We start from the raw sequence: 22,129 nt of genomic DNA on the forward strand, positions 1-22,129 counted from the left end.
CACCGCCACCGAGGAGGATGAGACGGGTGAGGCCATGGCGTCCACCCCCGGGCTCACCAAAGAAGGATCCGCCGCCCAGGGAGCGGCGCGCCGGCGCCCACGGCCAACACGACGCCATCCATCCGGGCCCGCATCAAGCGCACACAGCCGGCCCCGACCCCCCGGAGCAAACTTGCGCCGACGGCCCGCCACCAATAACGGAGGCAACCCAACCACCGATGCCGAGCGAGGAGGAGGGGGAGTCTCAGGATCAGAATCGGAGCCAGAGTCGTCGGAATCAAGGGCCCAGAACTTGTTGGCCCGTGGCGCTGCCAGGGCCACCGGACAGGGAGGGGGGAACGCAGGTGGGAGGGGTTCGGGCCCCGCCGCCGGCGGATAGCCCGGAGAGGAGCACGAGGGGAGAATGGAGCAGGGGAGCGGATCTGACTTGGACGCCGGGGACGAGGGGGAACCGCAAGCCGACGGCGTCCCGCGGGGAGGGAGCGAGGGAGGGGAGGAGAGAGCCATCACACACTTCAGTGTTGCAGTGGGAATAAAAGATGATATTTAGATTTTGTGACATGATAATTATATGGACTTGTTCAAAAGATGAAAAGTTAAAAAGGAAGGTAAAAAACTCTCAGAAAATTAGTTTTTTGTTTGTTAAAGAATCGGGGAAAATGCGTTGGGTTGTTTTATTGTTGGGATGTGAGCAAAGCAGCATATCAGCCGAACCCAACCCAGTACAAGACGGCTCCGAGCCTTCGTCTTCCCCCATCCAATCCAATCCCGACCCAAACCCTCGCTCCGCCGCCCACGACCGCACCATGGTGCCGCTGATCGACGACGCCACCGCCGAGATCCTCCTCCGCCTCCCGCCAGACGAGCCTGAGCACCTCTTCCGTGCCGCCCTCGTCTGCAAGCGGTGGCTCCGCACCATCTGCGACCCCGGCTTCCTCCGCAGCTACCGCGCCCCTCCCCTACTCGGCTTCCTCCACAGGCACATGTTCTGACAATTGGGCCCGCCAGCCCCCCGCTTCGCATCCGCCACCTCGATGCCCGACTTCCCCTACCCGGGCTCCGACGACCGCCTTGTGACTCCCCTCCATTGCCGCCACGGCCGGGTCATCTCCTACCTGAGGCAGGACGATGGTTTGTATTACCATGTCATGGCATCGATTGGCTCATCCAATCCGTGGCGGTGCTCTGCGCTGTCGACGGGTGCGACCATCTCCACTGCCATGGTGGCCCCTTCCGCCTGCTCTTCGTGGCCACTCACGGGCACCACTTCAAAATAATTGCGAGCGTCTACTCATCGGAGATAGGTGAGTGGAACGAGCCAGTGTGTCTTCACAACAGTTGTGAAGCCTATGCCCGGCATATGCAGGAGGGGCTTGCAGATCCACACCGCTACGACCCCAACTACATACCCTATATCCAGCCTAGGCGAGGCACCCTTGTTGGAGACGCGGTCTACTTCACAGTTCGGCTGGGCAATGCTATCGTCGAGTATGACTTGGGCAAGGATAGCTTATCCATGATTGACCCACCACCAGCGGCGCGAGACGTGTGCTACATTTCCCTCATGGCCATGGAGGACAGTTCATTGGGCTTTCCCTGCATTAAGGGATCGAGCCTTTATACATGGTCAAGGAAGGTGGATACAGCTGAAGCTGCTGAATGGGTATACAATACAGGGTCATCGAGCTGGAGAAAACAATACCTGTTGCCAATCCCGAGGACAAACTATTTGTGGTTGGCTTTGCGGAGGGTGTGGGTGTCATCTTTGTTAGCTCAGGTGTTGGCTTATTCACGATCAAGCTCAATTCTGGGAAGGTTAACAAGGTTGACGAGTCTGGAATCTCCTTTAGCATCCTACCCTACATGAGCTTCTACACTCCAGGTATTATACTGGCACATTGCTAAATATGCAGATATAACATGTTGACCTGGTACTGTCCTGTTATCTTGCTTCAGATTTATCGTACACCAAGAGATCTGTTGTTTTGTGGCATAGCTGAATGTCACATCACAAACCCTGTCCCGTAACCATTGGAATTGACTTAGGGTTGGTTACGCGTTTTGGCCATGAGATAGTGTAGATCATGGCACATTGTTATCCGGATTATCACTATTAGTTACGGACTAACTGATCAAAGTCTGCTGCTGGTTTCATTCTTCTACTATTAAGTATCAAGTCATTTATTCTCTGTTAAGCAGTTTACTTGTGAGACATATTTTAGTTACTGCTTGCTTAATGCTTGACTCAGCTACTTGTAACAAAATTACGTGTAATCTATGCCGTTTCCGTTTACATGACATTTTCAAATGATTGCAGTGTCTTCAAAAGGTCTTTACCAGACTTTTTGGACAAATAGTTGTTGATACAAGGATCCAAATCATAACTTAGTTTCACCACAAAACTTTTATCATCTGAAATAGATTCTAACAGGTTTTTTCACATCCACCAAAAACTTGGGAACTCATGTCAGGCTGTGCTGTCATAAAATTAAATTCACCTCTTGTTTCTGTGGCCATTTCTGAATTCTGGACCCAGCTCTGATTATCTTTCTGTCGGAAAACCTTGTGCTATCCTATGAAGCAGTCCATGGGAAGCAGGGCCAATAAATGTCTCCTTTCGCTACTGTTGTTGATTGGTCAAATAGTTTATTTAGCATGAAGTGCCTGCTGGGTGAAAACAAAGATTGCTAAATATTAAGTCAACCTTGTTGATATTTTTATTACCAGTTTACCTTCCTTTGATTTTTTTTGTTAAGATGCATCAAGTTACTTTCTAGCATAGCTGATGCTCACATGTCAAATGCAGTCCTATAACTTTTGGAACTAGTTATAAGTAGAACAACACATCTATTTATAAATTCTGAGACTGGACAGTTGGATATCATTTTTGTGCTTGGTGTTTGTTTTTTTCCAGATCGTGGCAGATTGTTGTCTCTAGCGAGGACTCAGTGACCTCTGGTGTGCCGCTCAATAGTGGTGCCTTCCAGAATGGACGAATCTATCTTCTTTAGTCTGCTGTTGTTGGCTTCCAAGCTACTAATATCAGGTTATTTTGTTTCTGCAGAGCAGTTTAAGCATGAAGGGTGCAAGTCAATTGTGATTGTTTTCGTTCAATTTATCATGATAATGTGTCTAGAAAATTGTGTTGCAGTTGATTAAGTGTGTTTCTGATCTTTTATGTTGTTTAAGTGTAGTGTGTAAGTCATGATGTTCAGTTGTGGTTGTCATGTCGAATTCGTCCTGATCACATTGAGCGCAAACTTCAGTTATGGCTGACTGTGTTTTTGTTGAATTCCTGTTGATCGCATCATCGCAAATTATTCCTGGTTTTTTGTTGGTTTTCTTTCTGTTAAGCAGTTTTAAGTATGAATGGCAAAAGTCATATTGTTCGATTATGCTTGTCCTACTGAATCTGTCCCAATCATATTATTCATAGACTATATTTCTTTTCAGGATGTCAGGCATATTTCAGTGACTATTTGGTTAATGTTGAAATCAGCTCCATTAAAATTCAAATTATGTGGACTCGCGTTGTTTTGACTTTATAAAAACTGAAATGTCATTCACTGCTGGTTTCCTGTCTTAAATGGTTGTCAAGAGTGTAATACTTTTTGGACACAGGGTTGGAAGGTTATTTATACTGTCATAAGAAGCAGATCTTATTTTGCAGGCGTTTGAATTCAGGTCTACGTCTGGTATGGAACAGTATTTTTAAGCAGGAACTATTGCATCATTACATTTTGGAATAAAATAATTCCTTTTTTCTGGAGTCACCGATCTGCAAATTTGGGGTAGGAAAATGTTCATTATTAGGCAGCTCAATACTTTTCGGTAAATTAACTGAATTTTTTTTCTTCTGTGGTCGTTTGCCACGGACTCCAAGTCCACGTTGGCATTTTGGTCGTGTTTTGGTCACTCTGGTGCACGCGCAGTCATCTCTTTTTGAGTGATGTGTGTTTTTTGCCCTCTCCCTTTTGTACTCTTTTCTTCCCGCTTAATGAAATGAAGCGTAGTTCTCCCGTGATAGCTCTACAAATTGAGAATGAGCCTCTATCTCTGGATTATCTGCCAGTCGCCACTGATTTCATTTAAAACTAGATGACATCCTGTTCTTCGTTGATTATTCGGATCAAATTCAGTGGGTGGAATGAGCAAGGAAGAAGTGCCTACCTTAAAAGGGTCCCCCGCGAGCTTGATGCCACACAGGTACCCCTCACTAAGAGGAGCTCCCATGTATTTCAGTATGTGAAGCAGAAAGGCACCCATGATTGGCAGCCGCAAAGGCCCGCCACTAGCAGAAGCAGAGAATGGCGAGTGGATGTATGTATATAGTATATACCAATTGTTGTCGCAGGAAAGTCGATATGTTTCCTTGATCAAGCATTCCACTCAGTTCCATCACCAAGGAACTTTTTTTTGTCGTCACTGAATCATGCCGAGTCAAGTAAGTTTGCTCTAAAGTCCAAAGAATACAAACCGTTGGTAAAAGCAGGGAACAAATGCATTACTTGAGTTTTTGAGCGCACATAATGTTGTAACTACTGTTGCATTTATCCTGATGCCTTGCTCTGTTCTTCTGGATCCGAATCTTCATGAACAAGAAGGATATCATGATTCTTTTTGATGGACGGTCACTGCCATCAAGGAAGATGAGAGCTACATTTCCTTTTGGCAGCAGCTCTAGGTTCTAATAATATGTGTCTTCAGTATAACTTCTGCTCGATTAATTAGGCTGGAGCATCAGACCATTGTATCATATGGTATTATGGTTGCTATTAGCTGCCAAGATGTCTGTACCCTTGATAGTAAGGCTGATGAGTTGTTATATCTGATGTGTATGTATCCTTGTTGCTGCTAGCTTCAATCTCATCATCCATTTTAGTCTCTCTCGTGCTGATGTTAGTACGAACCCATGAGCTGCTGATAGAAATACTTCTTGGAGCTTTACTTAAATGTTTTTGAGAGATGTTTGTTTCCTGGTTGATAAGTATGAGACCTGTTTATCTTTAACATAACACTATGCAAAGCGAAAAATAGCCTAACTATTGCTTTGTGCGTTATACACATGGGGTCGTAGATGGGCTGCTCTCCACTGTAAGGCCATGTTCGGGACGAAGGATTTATCACAGGAATCGTACAACTTTCCTTCCCTATGGATATTTTCCTTTGGAGGCGTTCGGGACAAAGGAAAGAGCGCTACACTTTCCTTAGGAAAGACAACTTTCCAGCGATTTTCATGGGAAACAGAACATCTACCCAGACCTAATGGAAACGCACAGGAAACAGAATCGCCGCCGCTCCCCCCAAATCCCCCATGGAGAAGGACGAACCCTAGATTATTTTGGCGCGGAATCAACATGGAGCACCAACGGAGCACTGTAGGCTGGCGAATCCACCCTCCTCCGCCTCCACATCTCCCCCCTCCATCCACACAAGGGCTTGACGACCAGAAATTTGGGGGAAGTCAAGAAATCTCCCTAGGAGGTAACCATCCAACCCTTTTTGATTTCTTCTCAAAATTACGAGTACTTATTGATTTCTTCTCCTAGAAATTATTTCTACTTCAGATCTATAGGCTTAAAACGAAAATAGGTCACACAGATTGAGAATGTTTAGATGCATAAATGAATAGACATTTTTTTTGTGTGGAAGCTGTTACACAGGGAAAGATCTACTTCTACTTGTTCGTCCATGATATATACTAGGAGGAAGTGCTGCTAGCCTGCTAGATGACTTCCTGCATAGCTAAACTTCCTGGTAGCATATACTACTACAGGATATCCATTTTCTGATTTAGTTTTTTTCTATATGTGCTTATCTTGAAAAAATACAGTTAAGAACCTATCCTGAAGCTTAGTAGTTCTGTGGTGTTGCTCTGAATAAAAAAGGCTTGGCTGTGTGCTTGTAGTAAAGAGATAAAACAGAGTCATGGTATTTTTAGGATTTAAGGAATAGACCTAATATATTACCTGCCTTCAATACCACAAACAAGATTACACTTGATTGTTATTATATTCAGAGAAGTAACTATACTCACGGTATCTACTTTCTGGAGCCCTAATATGCACTTTTCATGTTGCTAGGTATGTCTAAGAATTCTAGTAGAGCCAAGTGGAATCATCAGATGAAGGCATATCTCATTGAACTGTTAAGAGATCATGATGTTCCCAAATACCGCACACAAAATGCATGGAGTAAAGAGGCCTGGACAAATATTGTTGCTAAATTCAATCAAAGATTTGATGTATCCTTCGCGGTAGTTCAAGTGAAGCAAAAGGAGCAGGATCTAAAGAGAGATTTCAAAGCTGTAAAAGACTTAATATCTGAAGTGGTTTTGGCTGGGATCCTGACAGAAAGATGGTGGTGGCGCCCGATAATGTTTGGGCTGCACTAGAGGCACGTAAAAACAAGGATGCACTCTTCTGGCGAGGAAAGTCATTTCCATATTATGAAGATCTTTTTGCTCTATATGATGGTGAGCTTTAAATCGTTGGCTTAATTGGCCCAAATTTTGTTTTGCTGATTCTTATAAATGTTCCTTTTCTTTTACTTAATTCATCTAGGACGCTATGCTTAGGGAAGGAGTTGCCATGGCATGGATTATTATGCGAACAAAGCAACTCAGCTCTCACAGTTACCAACATCACATTCACCACAACAGCAAGGGCTAGAGGCGCATCTGCACACACCTACACCAACCATACATGCTCCTGGTGATTCATCCATGCAATTTGACATTGAAGAGGATAGTGAAAACACAAACTGGTTTTCTAGCAATAATACATTCAGTCAAGTGGAGGCAAACCCGACTCAAGGAAATGACTTGACATTACATGCTCCATCCCAAGTTGAAACAGTACCAATTTCCTCACAGCGCGTTGGACAGACTTTGCATGAAATTCCACAAGTTGTACATCGCAATCCTCGACCAGCTAGCTCAGCTCCTGAGGTTACTAGCACCAAGAGAGTGAGAAAGCAAAAGACGACCAGTATTGACGATTTTCATGAGAGATACCTGAAACTGAGAAGGGAAGAAATAGATAGGTATGCAGCCATTGAGGAGAGGAAATTAAGGGACCCGTTCAGCATCAAGAAATGCATCAAAGCACTGGAAAGGTTGGAGGGTCTTTCGATGGCAGATATGCTAAAAGCAGCGGACATCTTTACTGCCAACAAGGAGAACAGGGAGGTATTTCTATCATTTTCAAGTAACGAATTACGGTTGGATTGTTTGACTGAAAAAATTCGGAATACCTAATCAGATGGAACTAATATTTCGTACTAGGTGAGTGCTACCTTTAAAACAATGATATATTTTGTTCATGTGCATTTATAGGCACATGATTATGATCCTTGGCGTAGTTAACTTGTAATAGGATGTGATATATTTTGTTCATGTGCATTTCTGGACACATGGTTATGATCCTTGTCATAGTTAACTTGTAGTAGGCTGTGCATGTGCATTACTGGGCACATGATTATGGAAGTGTCAAACTTATTCGACTATTAATGCAATGTTAAATGGCTCTTAAAGCAATGTCTTTCTGCAGTGTTTGACAAAAATAATCATATTAAGTGGAGTACAGTACAACCAAATATTTACATAACATATGAGAAAATTACACAATACATATGCTTATCTTCTGGCAATGTAATCTGCCCACATTTGCATTGCCATTGCATCTCGCATCTCATTTCCAGCTTGTCTCAAGTTGTTAAATATCATCACATCTTTTTTGTATTTGGCATCTCCATCTGGTACATCCTGCATATTGCTTTCATTAATATCCATTGTAGCTCTGTCAGGCAATGTCATATCTCTATTGTGTAGTCTTATGAAATTGTGCAAAACACAACAAGCTACAACTGTATCAACTTGTGTGTCAATATCAAACATTGTAGCTGCCTTTAGTATGGGATACCTTGCTTTCAGTATGCCAATAATTCTTTCGACATGATTTCGTAGTTGAGCATGTCGAAGGTTAAATAACTCCTTGTAGCATTGTGGCCTTTGCTGAACTCTTCCTTGTTCTTGTAAATGATATCTAGTTCCTCGGTATGGAGCAATGAATTGGGGTGTATTTGCATAACCCGCATCTACAAGATAAAATTTTCCAGGCGGTACATTGAATCCATGTTCTAGTGCATCTTGCAAAACCCTTGCATCTGATGCAGATCCCTCCCACCCAGCATGTACATGCACAAACTTCATGTCAAAGTCACATGCAACCATTACGTTTTGTGAAAGACCTTGTTTTCTATTTCTGTATGGATCTTGTTGCCCAGGCGGAATAGTCATGGGAAAGTGAGTACCATCAATAGCTCCAATACAGTTCTGCGGATTTAATTAAATAGTTAGATATATAAATATAAGCTAGATTTAATCAATACCAATTCACCATGATAGGACTTGAAAAACAATTACCTTAAAGTATGAAAACTTCTGTTGCCTTAATATGGGATGCTGGTGTACTGAAGGTTGTATGTAGTTGCATGTGAGTCGTGTAATCGCGTTGAGCACGGCGTGGAAATAAGTACTAATTGAATCAGCGCCATGCTGGAATCTGTCTTGCAATGTTCTGTTGGTTGCATTCTTTGATACTGCATATAAAAATATGGCTACTTGCTCTTGCACAGAGATGTACCTTGCATCCTGGAGAAGGTGATTTTCACGCAGTTTTTGTGCTAAAGCTTGAAAGATTGATCTCTCCATATGGAACCTCCATTCACATAGAACCTCATGGCCAGTAAGAGCTTCATGCAAATAAGTAGCTCCATTCAGGATGGATGTATGTATTGCTCTCCTCTGAGATGATTGGGATGAGCTACCTTGTAATGTAGGGAGTATGAAATGTACAAAATCATCTTCGTTTCTTGACCGTCGGCTGTAGTTTGGATCCATTCAGCTTTAGGAATGAATGGATTTTGAGGTTATATAGCAAGAGAAAGAATGGACTATGTGTTCCTAGAGAAGTTCTTACAGGGGAGGAGGAGAAGAAATGACAAGCAAGTTGCTAGCAGTGCATTGTATGTGCTTATATAGCAAGAGAAAGAAGAAGCAATGGCTAGAGAAAGCAACGGCAAGAATGCAGTGACAAGTCATATAACGGCTAGTTCTATTTCCTAGAGAAGTGTGCAGATTCCAAAACTTGTTTCCTTTGTTCAGAACACCCCATAGGTTCCCATTCCTCTTTTTGGAAGCCTGTAGGTTTCCACTTGGCACTCCATCCCATACCTATGCATTTTTCAAATCCTTTGTTTTGTGAACCCACGTCCCAAACAGGGCCTAAATGGGCCCCTACTGTTTGGACCAAACAGGCTGGACCTGAATGATATGCTCAGTCACACCGACACTCCCCTGCCCCCTCACTTCACTCGCTCCAGTCTCCAGCCACACTGAACGCAGTGGCCGGAAGAAGTGACAGGCGCCGGGATTTCACCGGCGATCTGAGCCCGTCCGCAGCGACCTTCGTCTCCGTCTCCAGATCCGAGGTTAGCCTATCTCCTTCCCCGATCTATTCTCCTTTTTCCTCTCTTTTCTTCTCTTGTGGGGATGGGGATCAAACCCTTGCTAGCTTAGCTGCCTACAAATTCCCCCCTTAACTAAATACTCTTTCTACAATTACTTTCTACGGCAGTGTTCAGCAAGGAGGATAGAAGATGGATGCTGCTGCTGAGGAGTCTCCCCGCCGGTGGCCATGGTAAGTTCCAATATCCAAGGTGCACTCTGTTTCCATGGTTGGTGCACTTTGTGTCTGTGATGGATGGATGAATGCTGCTGTACGTCCATTATCGGCTGCAGCAACAACATTATTCGTTCAAGAAATTGGTCTGATGCCCATCTCCATTTGTTTTTGTGGCTGCTGCCCATTTTGCAGGGTCGTACCATTTGTTGATGGTGAGACAGAGCAGCCAGCCAATGCCGTATCCAAGGTCCTCTGCGACGACAACCTCCTTAGGAAGATCATAGTCCGCGTCGGCTTCCCAACCACCCTTGTCCGTGCCGCCCTCGTGTGCAAGCGCTGGCTCAGGCATGCCGCCAACCCTGCCTTCCTCTCTCGTTTCCGCAAGCTCCACCCACCCTCCCTCCTAGGCTACTACTTCTCTGAGTGGTCGGTCTCGTCGAAGAATCTAGGTGCTCCACCCTTTCACCTAATGCTGCCTCAGCCCCTGCTGCAAGAGTCTTTTGGCCATGCCCCCATCACCATCCACCTTTCTAGTCCACGCTTTGTCCCGATGCTACCTCAGCCCCCAGAGCTTTCCACTGTCATCCGTCACCTTGCTGACTACAGGTTCGGTGTCCACGATGACACTCTACTGATCAAGCACTGCCATAACGGCACCATCTTCACCCAGCATGACAAAGGAGAAACAGAATTGACACTTGGAGTGCACCGCCCGCTGTGTCCTGAGAGAGGTATGCCTATCGTCCCACCATTCCCATGTGTGGAACGCAATCTCCAATGGTTTGGTGCAATGCTCTCCAAAGAAGGAAGCAACGGTGGCTTGTCCTACCTGTATGTGTTGGGTACCAAGGACTTGGGAAAGTTCCTGGTGCATGTGTATGTGTTGCAAGATGGTGTTTGGTCCCTGAATACCTCGGCCACATGCCAGCCCTGTCTTATCCATTGGGAACCAAAAGTTGTGCTTGTTGACAACAAAATCTATATCCCGGCCCGCAACAATGACAACATTTTTGTCTTGGATTTGATGACCTCAACTTTCTCCACAATTCAGCTCCCACAAGGAGTAAGCTATAACTATTTTAGGACCATGCTGTCACCGGCCGATGACGCTTCCGGCGTTTATCTCATCCATGTCAACGGATTTGAACTTCGCATATGGCTCTCCAAGGGGAACAGCTGGTTACTGGTCGATACCATTTGTTTGAATATGTTAGATCACACGCTTGAGGACGACCATAATGCAAATGTCCGGATAAGCCAGGTTGAAAACAATGCTGAGTTTGTTTTCTTGAGGATGGGTGGATGCACACTCTATCTGGACGTCACGAGCAAGACACTGCGTAAATTGCATGAGAGGACAGAAAATGGTCGACATTTCAGTGATACCAAGCCTTTTATGATGATTTGGCCACCCATATTCCCTGTGCTCAAGGATGACCCTGCAAGGTTTGCTTTTTGAACTTCAGATATCTGTATATCTGTATATTGCTCGTGTTGAGGCCATGCTTTTTTTCCCCTTTTAAACAACAAGTGGCTAGTCCAAGCTAAGTCAACGGTGGGTAGTCTGCTTGTGTGTGAGGCACTTATCCTTGTATGATTGGTTTTCTTTTACTGAAATACAAACTATGGAATGGAAACAAGTGGGTCTGCAATATGACGGAATTCAAGTTGTACTGGTTGTAGCTTTTGATAAGAACAACATATGTTTCTGGACCAAGTTGATTCTTTTTAGTTTTTATTGTTTATAGCATGGACCTCTAGTTTTGTTGTATCACTTCTCTTGTATGTTTCTGTTGTTGCATGCTACAAATTGTTCCTACAAAAGTAAGCCTAGTCTTGTTATCATGTTGCCCACCGTATAAGAGTTGAAAGATGCTCAATCTTGTTAACATATTGCACACTCTATTTTCTTGTCTTGTTATATTATCGCAAACCCAACAAGTGTGGAATTCTGACTTCCTGTTTCTCGAATATAATCACGGTGTAATTTTCTGCTACATACCTTCAAACTCTGAACCTGAAGACATGTACTTTTGAACTCTGGACCTGTAGCAATGTGAGATGGATAACACTTGTTTCTTCATGAATGTTATTTAGTGGATCGTATAAATATTTCTTGAACCACAAGCTGAACGTAGGTACACAGGGTATGCTTGAACTGATCCATGGTTTGTGATTCAGATATATAATAGCGGCTAGTCCAAGCTAGCAGTGGGTAGTTTGAGTTTGTGTGGCATTCTCCTTCTATGGCCAGAATTTGTTTTACTTGAATACAAAACATAAAATTGAAATGTGTCCGTCTTGTATATGAATGCATTTAATTTGTACTGATGTTGTTATTTGAAAAAAAAACTGTAATTCTGAACCAAATTCGCTATTCAGATTTCTCAGCACAAAAGAAACTATATTGACAAACGTTGTTGGGCACTTTTCTTGTTAGTACATCTGATATGTTGATGCTTAAAAAATCTGATAAGTTGATGCTTAAAAGTGGTAAACCAAATGGATACTATCCTGAACCTCCTCTGCTTTCTCTGAAACAGGGATGCCATGTGAAGAAAAAGGATACGTGGGAGCTTTTGAATGGCGAGTGACAAAGTCTCCAGCAAGGAAGAGAAAAGAGCTTCATTTCCTTGCTTGCAATTCTAGTAACTATCTTTGTTATAACTTGTAGAGTAATGGATTAATTAGGATGTTATGTATCATGTAACCGGAGCATGTACCCATATCCTGTATCATGACAACTGCTTGTGACCCAGGTCTGTTTTGTGAAGAAGACTCTCCGTTCATATGTTTATTAATGATATTGTCTGATCCGCTTGGGTCGCAGTGTTGTGTTTGCTCTACTGGTGATGTACAGTATTTGTGGAATTGGTCTTGTTGTTCACAATTGCTGAAAATCTGTTTCTGTTAGCGATACTTCTTTATCTCTATTTCAACTGGAATACTGAAATGTCGCTTTGAGGCTACATAGGTTGATTCAGGAGTGTTTTTTTCTTCAAGGGAGGTTGATTCAGGAGTGTTTGTGATTCAGGAGAATGTAGTGATGAATGATGAACAAGCAGAGTTGTAAGAGAAACCTCAAGAGGCAAGTGAACTCAGTAAGAGTATTTTGTCAATCCAGTAGCTAGTCAGACTGAAGTATGAATATTTTCTAGACCACTTCACTTGGTCAGCACTGAAAAGTTCAGATAAGGAGTGTCGTTATTTAAGTTTCTAGCTGCGGTAAATATTCTCATCACAGTCACCAGGAGGAAACACTGCATCCGTCTATGGATATACTCCTATATAGCTTGTCACCAACTAGACTAGTACACTTCACAACGTCCAAACTCAAGTATATAATTAGACTTCTAAGATGATAAATCATGTAAGCTCATACCTTCGAACAATTCAGGCATTTTGATTCTGTACATGCATGATTCAGGCAATTGGGCGGAAAAGATACAGAAAACTTTGGACAGCATACAGCTTGAAAGAGGTCTGCTTCGGTACACCCCCCCCCCTCGCTTAACGTATAAGGACATTTTGGGCATACGGTGCTTAACGTATCCCGCGCCATATGCGGCGTGCCCATATAGGTAGAGCCGAGCGCACGGCTCGAGCCGATACGGCCGGCTCGCATCTACCCTCTCCCCGTCGTGCGAAACAAAAAAACCACGACCTGCGTTGATCACGCGGCCCGTTCCAACGTCGCCCCGCCCCGCCGATCGCCGCCCTTACCCGCCGATCGCCGCCTTTCCCCGCCGATCTAGCCGTGATCACGCTGCCAATTCCAACGTCTTCCCGTCCGGCCGATCGCCGCCTTTCCCCGCCGATCGCCGACCATTTTCCCCGTCTTCACCCGGGATCTGGCCGGCGCGGACGTTGTTGGAGTCGCCTGCCGTACGTGATGTCGCCTCCGTGCAGGTCGTCGTGGTGACGTGGCCTACGTGGACGCCGTCGCCGCATGCAACTCCGTGATCAACCTCTCCGGGAACGTCCTCGCCATCCGCAGCCACGCCAGGCCGGCTGAAGTGCACGTGCACGCCATGTAAGCCGTCTAGTTTGTCAAAAAAAATTGTATCTGTAAATAATTATGTGCAATCACTTGTTAGATAAGAAGTTGTCATCGTATGATCGTAGTACATTTAATTTGATTTAAAATTGATAGATCAATTTTTATTATAATATTGCAGTGTTGGTTGTGAGATCATTCAATGGATAAAGAAACTGCATTTACGGATCTGTTTTTGGACACGAGTGAGTGGGATGGTAGCGATACTGTTGATCGTACGAATGGTAATGATAGTAAAGATGATGATGATGGCAGCGACAATGAATCCTGGTCGTCGTACAATAATTTACCTGAGGAGGATTTTCAAAAGAAGGAGGAGGGTGCTTGTAGTGAAAACGTAAGTGTCGTGTACAATCTTTTCGTCGGACGAAGAAACATATGGTACTTACATGTGCATATGATTTTTTTTATGTGCAGGAGGATATTGACGTCCAGAACAAGGAAAATCATGGTGTTGAATCTTTCGTGGATAACATAAGCCAGGTTCGGTCCAAAATTTAAGATGTCATTGAATAATAAAAACTTGTTGATGACAACTTACACTTGCTTATGTGGAATATTGTAGGCTAACTTTGATGGTTGGAGTGGTGCTGATGAATATGAGCATGAGGATGGAGCTAATATGGACATTGAGGAAGCTGAAATCCAACAATCGTGCGCTTGAGACACAGTTGAAGGTTATGGGTATGACATTTGCATCACAATGGGAGGCCTACATGTTCTATAATAACTACGCCAAAGATCGTGGATTCAGTATCAGAAAAGATAAGGTGAAACGAGGAAAAGGACTTTCAAACACTATTCGGTATAGGCGATATGTTTGCTCGAGGGCAGGAAAACATCTCAGTAAATTTTTAAACCCGGAGAGCCGTACCCGCAGGCTAAGACCTGAGACTCGTTGCGAGTGTGGTGCACATTTAGTCGTGAAGTTGGACAAAGGACGTGGAGTTTGGTTCGTGGCAGCTTTTATGGATGATCACAACCATTTGTTAGCGAGACCAGATGAGGTGGTATTTCTGCGGTCACATCGAGTGATGGGAGATCACCAGATAGCTGATATCTTGGCGATGGAAGGAGCTAGGATCAGAAAGCATATCATCGTCGACAACTTCATTAGCAGGTATGGCTCGTATGATAAGTGTGGGTTTCTGAGACGAGACGTGTACAACCTATGTTGCCGAGAAAAAATGAAGTTGATTGCGAAGGGAGATGCTAACACGGCAATCGGGATTATGAGGAGCGGAAAGAAGAAGGATCCAGACTTTTTCTTTGAGTACGTGCTCGATAAGGAGGGCCGTTTGAAGAGCATGTTCTGGTGCGATGCACAGTCGCGGCGGGACTATCAGTTGTATGGAGATGTGACTGTGTTCGACAGCACGTATAAGATGAACAGATATGGTATGCCGTTTATCCCCTTTGTTGGTGTAAATAATCACCGTTGCACCACAGTTTTTGGTTGTGCCATTGTGTCCGATGAGACCGAAGCGACGTACGTGTGGCTGCTCCAGACATTCCTGAGGGCCAATTGTCAGAAAAAGCCAAGGTCAATCATCACAGATGGAGACGCTGCAATGATACGAGCTATTCGGTTGGTTTTGGTTGATGTGTTGCACCGTCTCTGCTCATGGCACGTGGAAAAAAACATGCAGAAGCACCTTAATTACAAATCGCTAAATGAGTTCAGGGCACTGTTGTACTACTCCACCTCTCCAGCCAACTTTGAGGCGAGATGGCACGCTTTCGTCCGTAAATGAAAGACTGATAAAACAGAAGAGTGGCTGAGCAGGATGTACATGAAGAGGAGTCTGTGGGCAGCATCATATCTATCAGATGGTTTTTTTCTGGGTATGCGCAGTAATCAGAGGAGTGAAAGCCTTAACTCTTGTCTTCACCTTCACCTGGACGGCGGTATGACTATTGTTGACCTAGTTGTGCATTATGAGAATTGCATAGTTCGACTACGTGAGAACAAGGCGCATGATGACTGTGTTTCAAATCAGTCATTGCCACCATCAGTCACAGAATATAAGGATATTGAGAAGCATGCTGCCGAAGTATTCACTCATTCCAATTTTTATATTCTTCAACAAGATCTGAAGAAGATGGGAGAGCTTGAGATTTTTGAGACGCTAGTGGGAGTTGACTGCCATACCTTCATCGTGACATGGAGAAATAACCGCAAATTTTAGTTCAGCGTGAATTATCGAGCTGAAAACTCTGAAAATACGATAGACTGCAGTTGTGGACGAATGCTTCGGAAAGGATTGCCTTGCAAACACATTCTGTATGTGTTGGTTCATCTGAAAATATCTAAAATACCTAAGTGTTGCATCCTTAAGAGGATGTCGAAAGTTGCGAGAGGTGGGCTGCCTGCACAGCGAAAGAGTGACATGTTTGGCTGGGGTTGGACAGGGGCAGAGCAGCGTGCTCGCTATAGTCAACTCAGTACTCCCTCCGTTCCCAAATACTTGTCTTTCTAGGCGTTTCAAATGGACTCAACATACGGATGTATGTAGACATATTTTAAAGTGTAGATTCACTCATTTTACGTCGTATGTAGTCACTTGTTGAAATCTTTAAAAAGACAAGTATTTAGGAACGGAGAGAGTATAACAGGAGCTGAAGCTTTTCATGTTGCTTCAAATGATCCATTCGTGTTTGATGAGTTGATGCAGTGTCTGCGGAATATAATAGCGAAGAAAAAGGTCCCTGATAATGATGCTGTTGGTAGTAGAAGAAATGTGCATGAGGAGCCACGTCAGCCGGAACAACATGTTGATGTCATAGGTGATCCCGTGAAAGTTTTCACGAAGGGCCCCCCTAAACAGAGCACGACATGGCGGGCAAAGAAAGATCCAAATGTTACAAAAAATGGAAGACCAAAATCATTTTCTGAGAAAAAACCCGGTCCTCTTTGTGGCATTTGTAAGAAAGAGGGCCATAGACAGCAAACGTGCGCTGAGAATAAAAGGTAAGTTTTACATTATTTTAATTATTTTTTGGGTTCTCTCTTTACAATTGTCTGATGAGTTGTTTACAATTTGTTATGTAGAAACCGGGCATAAAGATGAAGTATTCATAATCAATTGAAGGCACTCGTAATTTCCGTTTATTTATTTAAGGATAAGAGACATGGCACTTTAAGTTTATTCTTTAAGCCACCTTGTTCGATGGAAGGCACTGGCACTTTTAGTTTATTTGTTTAAGGATTGGAGACATGACACTTTGAGTTAATCTTTATGCCACCTTGTTCGATGTTATGAGACACACGATTTCTATTATTATGTGTGAAACATGATATATTTATATGAATGTGTTACTGCTATCATGACTTTGTCAATTGATTAACATTTTTTAAATTTAATGTATGTGAAAAAAATATTTGAAAAAAAAGCCCAGCCGTGGCCGGGCGCGTGCACAGACAGTATACTACAACGCCTTCTGGGAGGCTTTTCGGCCGGCGAGCGGGAGGCCACGGCGTACAACAGGGCATTCATTAGTGTTCTGTAGCGAGCTTGTGAGAAGGCGAAAACGGGAGTATATAAACCGGTCGGCGCGTCTCTCCGCGGGCGAGGTGGGACTAAACTTAGTCCGCACAATGCGTCAGCATCCCCATCCGCACAAGAAGAGGATCGGCCCACGCGCCCGACACACGTCGTTTATGGGCCGACAGATCACCATATTCCCCCTCGGGATCGTTGCATGTGCCCGCTGGGTGGGGCGAGACGAGATCTCTGCCACTGGGCGCGCGGCTGTCGGTCGGTCGGCTGCTGGGCCAGCAGACCCGCGCGTGGCGCACGACGAATCGCGCCAGCCCGCACTAGCGGGACTGCGCGGGCCCGCCACTGCCTTGGCTGTCGGCCACCGCATGGGCTGGGCTGCAATATTCGTCGGATCCAGCGCCGCTGCTGCCAGCACAATTTACGTGGGAAATTGTGCAGATTTTGTCCACATCGCGCCAACTCAGGACGGCGGGGATATTTTCTAATAATAAATGACTGCCGCGAGTAGAAAAAACAACAGTACATATAACATCGCAGCCGCAAACCGATACATTTTAGGACAACAAAAATATTACTTGCTCACACGCATTTAAATGTTTAGTCTCACACGAAAGCGATAAATAAAACGTGAAAAATTGTCGAAATCTATCCCAATGCCATGTCGCATTACAATCGTTCAAAGTATCCAACAACAGTAGGGAAACCTTCTACGGGACTAAAACCCTACCGATACTAATACCTATTCCTTCTCCATGATTTTAACAATGTTCATCTTGACCTTCTCTAATTTGTTCACCTCTGAAAAAATAATTTCCGCGACAATGCGTGGCCTTGACTCATTAATCTCTTCCTGGTCAAATTCATCTGTCCAGCGATCTCCGTCCCAGTATTTTATGCACCACATCACAAAAAGTCCACAAGACACTCTGCAATAAACATGTGTGATCAGCTTAGGATATAGCATGCACTTCCTTTTACTCATTTAACTTACCCATCGTTTTGTCTCGGCATTTTATACTCATTAATTGGCCACGATGAGACATCTGGAAATTTTTTTGATTCAAGAGTTGAGTTGGCCTCCATAATATCCTTAGAAATTTCAGCTCTCTGAAACAAATTAACAAACCAGAATTTAATGTATATACTATGGTTATTCAAGAGTTGAGTTGAGTTGGCCTCCATAAGAGTTGAGTTGGCCTCCATATATGACTCAATATTTTTCTGAATGCGGGTGTGAAAATTATAGCGTACCAGGGTGGCAATCATATTGTGAATTCTTTGGCTAATTGCGCCTTTAGAATTTGAGTCAAGAACCAAATGATGTTAGTGCAATTAAATAGTAATGTCTAACAAAAACAAATAAATATGAAAGCAATACCTTGTCCCGTCCTGAAATACTCATCCATTACTCTTGCGATGACTTTTGTTTTCTTTGTAACATGTTCTGAGTCTAAATCATTTACTGACTTAGTCTTTCCCCTTGCCCGACTCAACATAAATTTGGGGAACCACGTTGTTGATATGTAACGATCAGAAAAATCATGGTGTTGTAGGTGTTTACAATATGCATTGATGATCTGCATACATAAACAAAAAAATTCTATCAACTTGTAAAGTACAAATGAGAGATATGTTAAAACCAAACTCATACTTATAACGCCATGCAACCATTTAAACGTCAGGACATCATTAAACATAGCTGGCGTGCATATGTCCCCATCTGGTGGCGGCATATCGACCACGGTTTGGTGTGCATGCTTCTTTGTCGATGCTAGAGTCTCAACAAAAACTCTCGCTGCCTCTATGTGATCCGGAGTCATATTAAGAGAACTTGCTAGAATTGAATGTGGTGATGATGCAAACAGATCTAAAACAATGCAGCTACAGTCATTAAAAATAATAAAAAATTACATAACACGTGAATGAATTATAAAGTAGTACTTGACTTACTTTTTTTAACATGTTTCTTGCGGGTAATGAGAATGCCGTAGGGGGATTGGCAATATTTCGACTTTTTTCTTTTGCGCTTACCATCATTTTCCTGACTGCCTTCACCATTACCTATGTTGCTATCTGTCGGGAAACTCTCAAACGTGTCTTCGGACTTTGTTGGTGACAAAGCATCCATAGACTCACGAGAAATATCAGCATTCTGCGGGGTTCGGGAGATACACGGAAAGTCTTTTGTACGTACAGTTGATGCCGAAGATGGAGAGTTTCCATTATCGTCTATAATGGAAGGATCAGTAGCTTCACCTTTACCCGGTGTCGTCGCCGGAGCACCCGTGTCATCAACAGGCACGGAGGTATCATTCATACCCGTGAAAGATGTTCGTACCTTTACGTCGATAGGTGAATCAATATCTGGCCAATATTTTGATGACTTGTACTGGCCATTCTCCATCCCAACTCCTTCACCTACATTATGAAATTCGTCATTGTTGTCCCTCTTATTGGGTTTGTACAGCACACCTTCCGTGTTCAACCTTTCCATTACCATCTACAAACACAAATGAAACACGATAAGTAGTTGAACAATTAAACCATGTTCAATACAACTTCTAAATTACCTGTGCACATCTTTCGGGTATATTGAGAACCTCCTTGTGAAGCAGCTTTATGTATGTCATCACACGGTCCATACTACAAGTCGTGTTTGATGAAACCACGGACGTGCTTGGCTTTCTACTCCTGCCACCACCTTTCCGTTTAGGTTTCTTCATTTCTTCCTCTGGGACAGTCCCTTCACGTGCTACCTTAGCACGCCTGTAGTCTTCGCTAACGCAGTTTTCAATCTGTACAACAAACAAAAAAATAAATTAAATAACAAATATAATTAATTACTATGTGCAACCAATAAGGACTTTACTTATTGACTTACATTGTCGGTGCCACGCCCGTGCATGTTGTCATAGTCGTCTCGCTTTTTCCCTTCCGTTTCTGGCCAGTTAAGCATTAGTGGGTATTCACGAGACAAAGGATCAAATGTATCCACACCAATTGGCTCAACTTTTTCCGAGTATATATACTGCATGATAGTAAACACAACTAGTCAGACACATAGATCACATAAAAATCATATGTACATACAACTATTACGAAATGACTTGTACCTGAAGAAGAGCCAAGTTCCCGATAGGCCACTTGAATTTTTCAAGATCTTCGACCGATTTTTAATAGCATCCATGCACACCCCCAACGTGAAATCGTTCCAATTGTATGACTTGATAGCGTTCACGTCCTTCGCCATTTTGTAATAACGATAAGGAACAAACTTGGTGGATTGTGGTGCTAAGACTGTACCCATAAGAACCAGTACGGCCCTTCTCACAAAATCATCATCATATGACTGAGTATCAACAATATTTTTTATCAACTCATCGATGAGGATTAGGCCTGTTCTTTTGTCTAGAAACCGATTCGGAACAATTTTTTTGGCATCTAGTTGTACTGTTGCTATCATGCTACTGACATCATCACCCTCGTTACGTATCCCGAATATGTCATAAACATCTTCATTAAGCACACTGATGCCGTCAGTATTTGGCCGAATAATAAATCGCTTTCTACTACTATCATACGTTGTAATCATAAATTCCAATAAATGTTTCCTCATTTTCACCGAAGGAATTCTCAACATACTGTCCAAATTTCTGCCACGTAGCATCATGCGCTGTCTGGGTGTGAATTTTCCCACCAATTCGCATCACTTCTCAACCGAGCAGTACACATCTCCCAATTCTTGCATTCTAAATAAGATGACAGTTATCTAACTAGTTACGAGATTCAAAAAACATTACATATGGTTTAATACCATACCTTCCGGCGTCTCGACGTGCACCGACAGCACCCGTTGCCTAACCCCACCTGGTGTGGGTTAGTCGTGGCAGCCGCGCGCCCTGTGCCCACACCAGCGCGCTGGCCAACGGACCGTCCTAGGGTTTAGGGTGCCGGCGACTTTGCCGAGACGGCACGGCCGGGCCTGAGATCCAAGTCGCACGCAGATGCCGGATTGTATGGCCGCCGTCAGGCCGGCAGGGAAGGGAGTTGGGACGGCCACGGCGGTGCGACCTTCAGATCGGGGAGGGGTGAGGACGTGCGTGGAGGCGGCGGGGTTAGGCGGTCCTGGGGCGAGGTAATGGCGGCGTGGTTTCCATGCCATGCACGCACGTGCGGCGTCATAGACATGGTCACGCCATAGTGGGCCCTTGGCCCGTCCCGTAAAACTACCGCCGGCTGGCCCATGATGCATTTATTAAAAACATGCATTGTACTTCAACATTTTAGTTTAGTACCACATCCCTAAGCCGGCGCGTCGTTGACTCCTTTATATAATTTTCTTTTGGTCAATGCACAAACATCTCAGTTTGTGGGACTCTATTTGGAGGATATGCATGATCGATGTGAGTCTTCACCTGCTCTGAGCTTGTGAAGGTTCACATGGATCATGCATATTCTTCAAAAAGAGAGCCATTATCTCCTATGTTTTTTTAACGTCAGAAAATATTAATGCATTTTTTTAATGCGTTCTCTTTTCGGACTCAGCCGGTGGACCCCAAACTTTTTGCACACGCACTCATCGACAGCTCCATCATGCGTGCAAGTTTTCATAATTTTCCGGCACCGTATGAATTTCTTACGGTTTTCTCCATGAAACGCACCGAAAACACTGACCGGGCGTGACGCAACGTGCATTTGGTGTCCGACATCGTTCAAATCTTGCGTGGGGCCCTAAGGTGGGCATGCCCACTGCCTCCCAAAATTAGGTGACGTTTCGTGCATGCCACCTCGTACCACCAATGCAACCGGCACTGATCGGATATGAATGATGTCTGCCCCGTATTGCGTTCTCTTTTCGGACTCATCCAGTGGACCCCAAAATT

The 22,129-nt window shown here is 44.0% G+C and overlaps 1 protein-coding gene and 1 pseudogene across 1 annotated transcript; both read left to right on the top strand.

The window, feature by feature from the left end:
- Window positions 1–1,233: 1,233 nt before the first annotated feature.
- LOC119315434 lies at window positions 1,234–2,952 on the top strand (annotated as a pseudogene).
- Window positions 2,953–9,370: 6,418 nt separating this feature from the next.
- On the top strand, window positions 9,371–12,485 carry LOC119318898. Its single transcript, XM_037593459.1, has 4 exons — window positions 9,371–9,492; window positions 9,639–9,701; window positions 9,879–11,132; window positions 12,230–12,485. The coding sequence occupies exons 2-4, from the start codon at window positions 9,661–9,663 to the stop codon at window positions 12,240–12,242; spliced, it is 1,308 nt and encodes a 435-aa protein (XP_037449356.1). The 5' UTR covers window positions 9,371–9,492; window positions 9,639–9,660; the 3' UTR covers window positions 12,243–12,485.
- The last annotated feature ends 9,644 nt before the right edge of the window (window positions 12,486–22,129 follow it).

This window comes from Triticum dicoccoides, chromosome 6A, assembly GCF_002162155.2.
Source record: "Triticum dicoccoides isolate Atlit2015 ecotype Zavitan chromosome 6A, WEW_v2.0, whole genome shotgun sequence".
In the NCBI taxonomy this organism is placed as follows: domain Eukaryota; kingdom Viridiplantae; phylum Streptophyta; class Magnoliopsida; order Poales; family Poaceae; genus Triticum; species Triticum dicoccoides.

Excerpts from the sequence above, each read along its gene's own strand:
- LOC119318898 (XM_037593459.1), top strand. The coding sequence starts at position 9,661 with ATGGATGCTGCTGCTGAGGAGTCTCCCCGCCGGTGGCCATG. Across the intron at positions 9,702-9,878 it reads TCTCCCCGCCGGTGGCCATG|GGTCGTACCATTTGTTGATG; the intron begins GTAAGTTCCAAT and ends CCCATTTTGCAG.